Raw genomic sequence first — 12,297 nt, forward strand, 5'->3', positions numbered from 1 at the left:
GTACATTTTAAACAGTAATTTTTAAAAAGGGAAGCAGTGGTGTTCAGGAATTTCCCCCTTTCTCTTGGTCCTCCCCTGAACTCCAGCCCTCCAAATGGCTAAGTCGCATAGCTGAAAGGATTTTGCTCATTTTTTCCAAAACATTTCACATCTGGGCAGTCGCCAACCATAGGAACATTTGGGCAGAGAGCAAAGCTCGTCTGGGTCTGCCTTCTGGGGATCGATGCCCTCAGAGGCGTCGCCACACGCCCTTACCAGTTAGCTCCGGGCCAGCAGCAAGCTTGGACCAGCCGAGCTTCGACAGCTGGGCCAGACGCCAGCGCGGGCCAAGCCCACTGACTGACCGCCGGCCCTCCGGCTGCATAAGGCTCCTGCCCATCAGTCTCCCAAACAGTTCGAGGCCCTAGAGTCCAGGAGTCCATCTGCTTCGTAAAAGAGGAGACCGTTGAGCCCCCACTTTCCCCACGAGGGTAGCCTCAGGGCTGACGAGGCGAGGGGGAAGGGGCTACTCTAGAGCCCGGCCTGGCTACCCTGCTTAGCACGTCAGTTTGATCCCTCTCCCCGCCCCCCGCCAGTCCCCGCCTGACTCCGCGCAACGGGCGGGGAGAGAAATGTGACTGCTCCATCCACCAATCAGAAGCGAGGTCGAGGATCTGAGCCAATCGGGACCGGCGACTGGGGCAGGCCGCCAGCGTCCTCCCGCCCCCGGGAGGGTGAGCGCGGAATGTCCCCGGCCCGCCCCTGCGCCTCAGTCTCAGTGCGGGTCCCTCCTCGTTTGGGAGCAGAAGTGGCTGCGGGTAGTCTCAGGAGCAGCAGCAGCGTCGGGGGTTGCCGGAGCCGGAACCACACCCACGTCACTGCCCCTGTCCTCTTTTGCCCTCTCGTCGTCCGGTCGGAGACCGCATTCTCAGAGAGCGGCTTGCCCACGCCCGGAGCATCCTCCCTTGTTGAGCGAGCGCTGACGGACCCGGCGGCATGATGCGGCTGCGAGGCTCGGCGATGCTGCGGAACCTGCTCCTGCGGCCGCCTGCCGCTACCTGCGCGGTTCTGAGGCGGGCGCAGCCCCTCGCCACCCTGTGCCGGCGCTCCTGGGGCGGGGGACGAACGGGCCCCGCGGCCGCCGCGCGGCTCCACCCGTGGTGGGGCGGGGGCGGCCGGCCAGCGGGGCCCCTCGCGAGGGGCCTGTCCAGCTCCCCCTCGGAGATCCTGCAGGAGCTGGGCAAAGGGGGCACGCAGCAGCAGCAGCAGCAGCCCGGGGCGTCGCCGCCCGCGGCCCCGCCGGCGCCCAGCCCCAAGGACAGCCCGGGGGAAACGGACGGGTTCGGCAACAGCGAGGGCAAGGAGCTGGTGGCTTCCGGCGAAAAGTGAGTGTCTCTGCGAGGCGCTGGAGGCCTCATCCTGCGTGGGGCCCAGGCCCGGGAGGGGCCTGCGGTGGGGCGGGATGGGAACGGAGGTTCGAGAAAGAAAGAGATGCCGGGCGGCCTGCGCCGTCTGCGCCATGTGATTAGGCCCAGCCCCGCCCGCGCCTTCCCCGCCGGTGCCTCACCGCTCAGCCTTTACTTCCCTTCCCCGCCGCGGGGTGGAGCCGCCGAGGGGTCAGTCTGGTCCACCCCCCACACCCCCCAGCGCTGGAAGCTGTGGCTGCTTGGCCCGCGCCGCGTGCTCCGCGCCCGGCTCCCGGCGGCAGCGCCTGGCCGCCCGCCTAGCCCTTCGTGGGTGATAGCACACGAACAGACCGAGTGACATTTAAGCGGCGGGCGTTGAGCAGAGCTTCTGCCTTCCTGACTCGTTGCTTTTCCGGGCTCGAGTTTCCTCTCTGCCTGCCCTCCTTCGATCTCTACCACCCTGTCTTTGGAAGCCTAATGTGGCAAAGTATTCTCAATATTTCTGGAGTGGCTTTTTCAGACGTATGTAGGGCCATCTGCGGCACCGGAAATAATATTTCCGAAACAAGGTTAAGAGGAAAAGGGTCATGTGGCTGAGAAGATGGGGCATGCCGTGCAGTACAGACCACCTGTTTCACTGGGGATCAGCTTTGGCCTGTCTGACATCTTTCATGAGACGGGTGAATTTTTGAAAATAAAAGTTAAAAAAAAAAGATAAAAGTCAAAATAACCAAGATGAAATGTGAGGGGTAAAACACTATGGAAAAACGGAGTTAAGTAGCTTTTGTGATTTATATTGTGAGAGGGTGTTAAGCCATCTATTCCGAACAGCAATTTAGTCTTAAAATTGACTTTTCCTACGCAGTCTGTGAGGCAATTTCCTGGATATTTCGTCTTGAGTTAATAGAAGCGAACACAAACTGTTTTCTCACTGTAGGTAAAATTTACCTGTTTTCTTTATACCTTACTGGTTTTCTCACCTTGTACTGACGTTGTATGACCTGTTTTGCCTTCCTCTACTTACATTATTATCTTCTGCACCAGAATATTTTAAGTCAAACTGAAAGTGTGATTCTTATACTTTCAATCTCAGACCTAGCTTAATGTTTCCTGTAATTGAAATTGACACCTTCCTAAAACATTCCAAGCAAAAGTTGTTTTCCCAGACTGAAAAACGTTATTTTTTTAAAAAAAAGCACTTAGTGATGGGCAAAATTTGTGGTATCCTGTGATAAAGATTTTGTGCCACAAAGTACCATTATGGCTCTGGGCAGGTCGTTTAATTTGGTTGGATGACTCAGATCCGTTAAAGTTCTAAAAAGCTAGACTTTGGTCTAATTTCTACCTCTTAAATTTTTAGTGACTAGGATTTTTAGTTTTTTTAGTGACTAGGATGTGTATGCTTAATCTCATTTGGTACTCACTTAACATCATTTGAATTACCTGGCATGTAACTAATTTAAGTAAACGTGCCCAGAATTACAGAATTGAAAAATGCAATTAATAGCATTTAAAAGTTGTCCTTAAAGGATATATAATGGGAACTGCTTTCTATTGAAAATACCTTTTGTCTCTTCAATGGCTCTAGTGTCCCTCTTTTTCCCTCCTTTTGTCAGATAGAAAATTGAGCATTTCACAATTTGCTTGTTTCCCAGAAGCTTCTAGCTCCATTGCCATCTAAATAAGAAATCATTTCTTAGCAATAACTTTGAAATGCTGTTTTATCTAATACTTATTGTCAACTCTACATAAAAAAATGACCTGTCCTGTCCCTCCCAGCCCCTAAAGAAAAACAGTGTAGGGGCGGAATCTTTCAAGAATATTTGCTCAGTTGCTCTGGGAGTTTGAATGGCTAATGTGTTTACCTTATTCAAAGGAGTCTGTTTTTGCCACCAAAATTTGGAGTAATAGCTAGACGGGCTTAGGAGCCATGTAAGTATGTGATAAACCTGAGAGCTTTCAATCAAGGATTTTAAGAGTGAATCCCAGCTGTTGCTAGTTTACATGTAAGTGAGGAGCACCTGCCTCAAAATTATGAAAAAAAAAGTTTAATCTGGTTAAAAATTCTATTTCCTGAATGATCTGGTTTCCAGATGTAGCTTTCCTCCTTTGACTGTATCCATTTTGTCCTTATGTGATAAATATTTCTCTTATTCTGGTAGGTAAGGTTCCAACTGATCTTGTTATCCTTTCTAATGTTCAGCTTCCAAAGCATAGGTCATCCCTCAATCAGCAAGGCACCTAGAATGCCAGCACTCACTCAGGACTTTACTGGGTTCTGTAGAGGATTATTAAAAGAAAAAGCTGTGTGAAAATTAAATGAGTTAACATTTTGTAAAAGGCTTAGGATAATATTTGGCATGTGTTAAATACTACATAACTCTTAATTTAAAACATTTTTGTATATATTGCAAAACCTTACAAGGACATTGGCTTCCTTTGAATTTTAGGCTCAAATGAAAAACTTCTTTTTGTTTTTTTGGTTTCCAGAAAAAATTTCTCTGGAGAGATTGTTGTACTGAAGTGAAATTAAGTTATTCATGCTTTTGACCTTTTACCCGGCTTACCAGTAAGCTCAGAGTGAATTTAATATTAGCCATAGCAATTTTATTAGTTTCATGGCTGGGATACTTACTTTTCCAACTTTCCTTAGTCTAACTTTATGTTTTATTAATTTTACTATATTCTGGAGGAGGCAGGATATAAGCGAATTATCCTCTTTTTTTTTCCCCATAGTCAAACTCTTTGAACCAGTTTCATTGTAGACTATGCCATCTCCTTCAACCACCTTCAGTCCTGGTTTAAGTTATGATTTTACTGCTATCCTAAATATCTTACAGAAAAGTGTAACAATCTTTGCTGTTTTCCCTGCAGTGCTCTCCTTCAATTTTGTGACTGTCATTCCATTGGAAACCACTTTGTGTGGCTCTCTTCATCTTTTTTTTTTTTTTTTTTTTTTGGTCTTTTTAGGGCTACACCCATGCTGAATGGAAGTTCCCTGGCTAGGAGTCAGTCAGAACTGCGCCTTCTGGCCTACACCCCACCCACAGCAACACCAGATCCGAGATGCACCTGTGACCTACACCACAGCTCACAGCAATGCTGGATCCTTAACCAACTAGCGGGGCCGGGGATTGAACCTGCATCCATCCTCATGGATACTAGTCGGGTTCGTTACCACTGAGCCACAATGGGAACTCCCCTTTAAAATTGTTCTTTCTTATTCTGAGGTTCTTTTTGGGTTTGCTCATGGGGTAAACCCTTAGATTGAGAGGCCTTTGCTTCTTTCACATTTGCCATCTCAATAGCATATCCTTCTCTCAGCTGTGACTTTCATCTTTGTGTAGATAATATTTCATCTTTCATCCAGGCTTTGTTGTCGCATTTATCTCCATATAGCTGATGTCTTCAGAATTAAAATATATAACTCCTCCTGCATCCATCCTTCTGTCTCATTTCAATCTATTTTGTATGCTGTTTCAGGATTCTATATAGAGTTTTAATTTCAAAATACCATTCCTTCCAGAAAACCAGTATATCAAACCATGCCGTGTAGCATTCAGAATTCTTGATTAACCTTTATTTTATGTCAATACTTATCCAACATGAATTTTTTTTTTTTATCACACTCTTTTCTCTCAAGATTGCCATACTTCATTTCTGTAAACCCAGAAGTGTATGTTTTATCTTAGTGAAGGACCCCTGGGAAGGGTTGGCAGGTGGGAATGAGGGGTATTTTATTGTTTAATTAGGAAGGAAAAGGCGGAGGATGATGCTGGAAAAGTATCAGCACATGCATGCTCTTTAGAAAACAGGTAATTCATACAGGGTACAGTATTTAAAGTATTCCATTAAAACAAGATCATGTTTCCCCAAACAGATTGGCAAATGTTAAATGAAGTGATGCAAAAGTTATAGGAAATAAGAACTCTTACATTGCTGGTGGAGGTATAAATTTTAACTATATTACTTTGGTAATATCTGTTTAAAATGGCATTCTCATGATGCAGTAATTGTATGTTTGCTTATCTACAGAAAGTCATGGCATTTTTAAAGTATATTTTTCATTAATCATAATGAAAAATATATTAAAAGTGAAAATGCAAAGACTTCTGTTAGCTTCAGATAGTATGACTTTGTTTTGGTAGTTCATATTTATTTTTAATAAACGGAAATCAGGAGTTCCCATTGTGGCCCAGTGGTAATGAATGTGACTAGTATCCACAAGGTTATGGGTTTGATCCCTGGCCTCATTCAGTGGGTTAAGGATCCAGCATTGCCATGAGCTATGCTGTAGATCGAAGATGCATCTCAGATCTGGTGGTGGCTGGGGCTGGGGCTGGGGCATAGGAGCTCTGATTTGACCCCTAGCTGGGGAACTTCCATATGCTGCAGGTGCACCCCCCCCAAAAAAAAAGAAGAAAAAAAATGGAAATCAAGTGAAAAAATCATTACTTCATAGGCTGTGGGAATTGAATTTCAAAGTAAGAGTCAGTACTTACACATTTGACAAACATTGAATTAGGTCTATAGAACAGAACTGATAATGAAATTTAAACAGTGTTTGGCAAATAAAGATAATGTATTTTGGAATTGAAAGAGAACTTCTGTTGAAATAGGTGACCAATTCTGTTATGATCCTTTAGTAATGCATTTGCTTTTAATTTTTAAAAGTGAACATATTTACAATTCACTTACATTAAAATCAAAATTGAAAATATATTTGATTTGGGAGGTAGGGCTTCTCAGTGAACCTCTGGTCATTTTATTTGTGACTTCCTCAATAGTAAAATTTTTTTTTGAGATTACAGTTATCAGTGAATTTTAGTTTTGTTTAAATGGCCAGTCATAACATACATAATCTTTTTTTTTTTTTTTTGCCTAATGTTTCCTTTAAGCCACATGCATATGCTTATCCATTGATTAATATCTGTATATAATCTATAATTAATAAACTAGGTGCTCTTAATTAATACTTAGATGAACTTCACTGAAGGAACATGAATTAGATCCTGAAGTTTATTAGTCTCTGAGTTTTAGTTGTTTCCAGGCTTTACATTTTTGCAAAGAAGTCTGCCTAAAAGTCAGCTAACCCGGGAAATGACTACCAAATAGAGCTCGGTCTTTCTTTGTGAAGGTTTGTGTGTAGGTAAAAGTAAAGATGGGGGCACTATTTTACTCTGAAAAAGATAAAAAGTCACCTTGAAGAGATGTTCGTTGAAGATATTTTTGGGTTTCTTCAGCTTTAAAAAAAAATTAGTAAGAAAAATGTGTAGTACTTCTTACTTGTGATATTTAAGTGAAGAAAAATTATGACTGTAGAAACTGAAAGTCTACTTACAGGATTTACCTTCTTTAAGGACTCAGTCTTTGAATCCTGTACAAATCAAAGAGTTGCTTTTCTGTGCCATTTCACCTAAGTCATTTGATACTAAGAGGAATGCTTAAAGCTCAATGAACAGAAAGATTTATAAAATCTTTATAAAACAGTTATATGTATAAAAACAGTCATTAACTATAAATATCTCTAAGTAAGGTAAATAACTTTCATGTAGAGGCAGTTACCCTGATTTTATCCTGGAATCTACTCAGGTGTGAAATTGGTTATGAAACATGGGTGTATATGACTGAGAACTGCACTTGGTGATTTTTTTCGACCACCTACAGCGTTGTAATAGAAGCAAAATGTTAATGCGTCATGGCTTCTTTGGGGAAGTATTCTCTGGTTGGATATCTTTGAAGAAATATTTATAGCAAAAGCACTATTTTAAAACAATGAACTATCGCTGTTGCATAATGAACAAAAGATTGATAGCTTTCAGGACTGAGAAATATATATTTTTTGGAGTTTCTGTTGTGGCTCAGTGGAAATGAATCTGAGTAGTATCCATGAGGATGCAGGTTCAATCCCTGGCCTCGCTCAGTGGGTTAAAGATCTGGCATTGCCATGAACTGTGGTGTAGGTCACACCTGTGGCTTGGATCTGGTGTGGCTGTAACTGTGGCATAGGCCAGCAGCTACAACTCTGATTTGATCCCTAGCCTGTGAACTGGGAGCCTCCATACGTCATGAGTGCAGCTCTAAAAAAAAAAAAAAAAAAGAAGGAAAGACATATTTTTTTGCCTACTAATATCTGGTATAGGCCTCAAAGATTTTCTTGGGCCTCTCTCGCGGCATACAGAGTTCCCAGGCTAGGGGTCCAATCGGAGCTGTAGCCACTGGCCTACACCAGAGCCACAGCAACTCAGGATCTGAACCGAGTCTGCAACCTACACCACAGCTCACGGCAACGCTGGATCATTAACCCAACTGAGCAAGGGCAGGGATCGAACCCGCAACCTCATGATTCCTAGTCGGATTCGTTAACCACTGCACCACGACGGGAACTCCAGACCTCAAAGATTTTTAAATTGTCATCTTGATACGGATATTTTGAATGATGTAGGCACTTATTTTCTTTGTAGGAGTTATTAAAAGTACAGAACAATTTTTTTTTTTGTCTTTTGTGATTTTTAGGGCCACACCTTTGGTATATGGAGGTTCCCAGGCTAGGGGTCCATTTGGAGCTGTTGCTACCTGCCTACACCACAGCAACACCAAATCCAAGCTGCGTCTGCCACCTACACCACAGCCCACAGCAACGCTGGATCCTTAACCCACTGAGCCAGACCGGGATGGAACCCACAACCTCATGGTTCCTAGTCAGATTTGTTTCTGCTGCACCAGGACAGGAACTCCTAAGACAATTTTTAAACTCTATGAAAAGCTTTAACTATATTCGTATCTTTTTTGGGAGTCTAGGCTAACAAAACAAACTGAGGTGTAAAAAGAGTTATTCACTAATATTTTGGCATAGTATTATGATTATTACAGAAAAGTGCAGAAAAACTTGAGTTCAGCGTAAGTGGAATGGCTAAGTAAATGTGGTACATCCACATGAGAGTTTCTTATTCAGTCATTTAAAATGAATGCACATGCTTTTTAGGAATATAAGAATATAATGTTAAGTCGAAAGTAATAATACAGAATTTTCTATGTAGCTTGATCTAAAGTGGTCTTAAGCTTTTTAACAATTTTTAGAAAAAGTAATGGAGGGAAAAGTCTCCAGAGAAAATGTTGCCTAGGAGTTCCCATCATGGCACAGTGGAAATAAATCTGATTAGGAACCATGAGGTTGCAGGTTTGATTCCTGGCCTCGCTCAGTGGGTTAAGGATCTGGCATTGCAGTGAGCTGTGGTATAGGTCACAGATGTGCGGCTTGGATCCTGTGTTGCTGTGGCCATGGCGTAGAATGGCAGCTGTAGCTCTGATTGGATCCCTAGCCTGGCAGCTGTCATATGCCATGGGTACGGCCCTAAAAAGCAAAAAAAAAAAAAAAAAAATTGCCTATTTTTCTGCCATATTAAAACATAATGAATAGGATTTAACATTTCTTGTTCAACTTATGTTTATTGTAAGGGTGCATTACTATACTGTGCTAAAATACAGTGATGATGCTCTAAGGCTAAGTGTTGGCAGACTTTTTCAATGAAGGGCCAGATATTTTTGGCTTCCCAGGTTCTGTAGTTTCTGTTAAAATTATTCAAATTAGCTGTTCTAGCAAAAAAGCCATAGTTAGTAGGTAAATGAGTAGGCATGGCTGTCTTGCAGTAAAACTTAAAAAACAAAAACAAAGAAACCCAAAAAACAGGTGGCCAGTGCTATAGTTTGTTGTCAGTGACCCCTCCACTAAACTGTTTATTTGTGTAAGGTGTTCTCTCCTCTGATTCGTTCTGCTTTGAATGGTTTGTTCTTCTGTGGATTTGTGTATCTTATATTAGTTGCTGTATTTTGTTCTTGGCCCTCATGTCTTCCCTTTAGCTATTTTCCCTCTCACCTTCTAAATTCAGTCAGTTCCCCTTCATTTGGGGAGGGTATACACAATTTCTCTCTCTCTCTCTCTCTCTCTCTCTCTCTCTCTCTCTCTCTCTCTCTCTCTGTCCTTTTATTTATTTATTTATTTGCTTTTTAGGGCCACACAGCATATGGAGGTTACCAGGCTAGGGGTCGAAACGGAGCTACAGCTGCTGGCCTATGCCATGGCCATAGCAACTCCAGATCCGAGCCTCATCTGCGACCTACACCAGGTCACACAAATGCCAAATTTTTAACCCAGTGAGTGAATCCAGGAATTGAACCTGCAACCTCATGGTTTGTAGTCAGATTCGTTTCCACTGCTCCATGACGGGAACTCCCAATCTCTTTTATTTTTATTTAAATTTTTTTTCTTGCAGTATAGTTCCTTTACAAGGTCGTGTTAATTTTAGGTGTGTAGCAAAATGATTTAGTTTTATATGTGTATATATATATATATATATATATACACACACACACACAGGTATTTTTCAGATTCTTTTCCCTTACAGGTTATTACAAAATATCGAGAACAATTCCCTGTGCTATACAGCAGGTCCTTGTTAGTTATCTATTTTATATATAGTGTATATATGTTAATTCCAAACTCCTAATTTATTCCCCCCTGCTTTCCCCTTTTGTAACCATAAATTTGTTTCCTATATCTGTGAGTCCTTTTCTGTTTTGTATCGAACTTCATGTGTTATCTTTTTTCTTTTTAGATTTCACATATGAGATAACGTGTTATTTGTCTTTCCCTGTCTGACTTCACTTAGTATGACCTCTAGGTCCATCCATGTTGCTACAAATGACATTATTTTGTTCTTTTTATGGCTGAGTAATATTCCATTGTATATATTATCTTCTTCACCCATTCATCTGTCCATGGACATTTAGGTTGCTTCATGTCTGGGCTATTGTAAATAGTTCTGCAGTGAACATTAGAGTGCATGTATCTTTTCAAATTAATGCTTTCTGTGATATATGCCCAGGAATGGGATTGCAGGATCATATGGTAGTTCTATTTTTAGTTTTTTCAAGAACTCCTCCATAGTGGCTGTAGCAGCTTATATTCCCACCAGCAATATAGGGGAAGCTTTCTTTTTTCCCATACTATCTCCAGCATTTATTATTTGTAGACTTGATGACCATTCTGACTGGTGTGAGGTGATACCTCATTGTAGTTTTGATTTGCTTTTCTCCAATAATTAGCAATGTTGAGCATCTTTTCATGTGACTTTTGGCCGTCTGTATGTCTTCTTTGGAGAGATGTCTATTTAGATCTGTGCATTTTTTGATTGGGTTTCTTTTTCCTTTTTTTTTGATATTGAGCTGTATGAGTTTTTTGTATGTTTTGGAAATTAATCTCTTGTTGGTCACATCATTTGCAAATATTTTCTCCCATTCTGTAGGTTGTCATTTTGTTTTCTTCATGTTTTTCTTTGTACCATCTTCTTAGATTGGAAGAATCAATATTGTCAAAATGAATATTCTACCCAAGGCAATGTACAGATTCAGAGCAGTCCATATCAAATAAACAATGGCCTTTTTTCACAGTGCTACAAAAAAAAATTTTTTTTAATTTGCGTAGAAACACGGAAGACCCCAAATAGCCAAAGCAGTCCTGAGAAAGAAAAATGGGAGCTGGAAGAATTAAGTGCCCTGGTTTCAGACTATATTACAAAGCTACAGTCGTCAAAACAGTATGGTCCTGGTGCACATGTGCACATGCCTATATGCATGCACACACACACACACCAGTGATACAGACCAATGGAACAGTAGAAAGCCCAGAAATAAACCCAGGCACCTATGGTCAGTTAATCTACAACAAAGGAGGCAAGAATATACAGTGGAGTAAAGGCAGTCTCTTCAATAAATGGTGTGTGTAAATGAATGAAATAAGAACACTCTCTAACACCATACATGAAAATAAACTCAAAATGGATTAAAGACCTAAATGTAAGACTAGATACTATAAAATTCCTAGAGGAAAACATAGGCAGAACACTCTTTGGTGTAAATCGCCTCAGTATCTTTTTGGATCCATCCCTTAGCTTTTAAAAAAAATGGGGTGAAATATACAATATAAAATTTACTAATCTGACCATTGTTAAGTATACAGTTCAGTTGTGTTAAGTACTCCCCCTTATTAAAAAAAAGACCAGGTAATTAAGCTTTATATGTAAAATGTGTAAGTATAGGTCCTAAGTGAGTAAACTTTATGATTTATAGGAATTTGGAGGATATCTATTTTTAGGAGCTCAAAAAATGAGAATTTAGAGTTGGAGGTGACTTTAAAACATGTAATTCCACCTCACTTTACATATTTTATAAACTTGTTACAGATATTAAATGACCTAACCAAGTTCGTACAGTGTACAACAGGACTTTTGTTTTTCTTCCTATATTAGGAGATTAATGATATACTTTATTGAATTGATTCCTTTTTTAGGTTCAGTATTAGAAGAGACCTTAAAAACCTGTTCCCCAGCTGATATTTTTTTCTCCTGTAATACTCCCTACAAGTTGTTAATTTATCTCTGCTTGAATACTTCTTGATGAGAGAATTCACTCCCTTTGAGGGCAGCCTATTCCATTTTCAGAGCTGTTTTGTTTTTCCTAATGTGTAGCTGAAGTCTGCCTTTCATTAACTTCTATTTACGTATTTTAGTTATTTTGAAGAAGTCATCCTAGTGTGATATCAAAGTGATAGCAGTGACAGAAATCACGTCTGTATTTTTATAACTTCATGATTTATTAACATATACATGATTCAAGGGACTAACAGAGTTGGACATTAGGGACTTGATCCTGAGTTGGGCAGACTGTCCCTCTGGGATAGACTTCTAAGCTGTACATATGGACAGATGGCCATCAGCTGATGTGGACAGCCTGGCCACTTCCTCATGTAAAGCTGGCTTTTGTGCTTCTTACTTTGACTCGGTCTTGAATAAATTTAAATAAAGTCCAGTCAAGACAGCAGCACTGATTTAATATAATCTCATTCTTGCTTTGT

General features: G+C 41.3%; 1 protein-coding gene across 3 annotated transcripts in view; it reads left to right on the plus strand.

Moving 5' to 3' along the window:
* The first annotated feature begins 788 nt into the window (after window positions 1-788).
* The window catches only part of GLS (glutaminase), an 82,749-nt gene continuing 71,240 nt past the window's right edge, over window positions 789-12,297 (plus strand). The window contains exon 1 of one of the 3 annotated variants that reach the window (XM_047773087.1): window positions 789-1,364. In XM_047773087.1, the coding sequence (XP_047629043.1) occupies window positions 976-1,364 (389 nt within the window). In that variant the 5' untranslated portion in view covers window positions 789-975. The remainder of the gene's footprint in view (window positions 1,365-12,297) is intronic. The other 2 variants (XM_047773089.1, XM_047773088.1) reach the window with 2 other exon arrangements.

This window comes from Phacochoerus africanus, chromosome 3 (genome assembly GCF_016906955.1).
Source record: "Phacochoerus africanus isolate WHEZ1 chromosome 3, ROS_Pafr_v1, whole genome shotgun sequence".
NCBI lineage: Eukaryota > Metazoa > Chordata > Mammalia > Artiodactyla > Suidae > Phacochoerus > Phacochoerus africanus.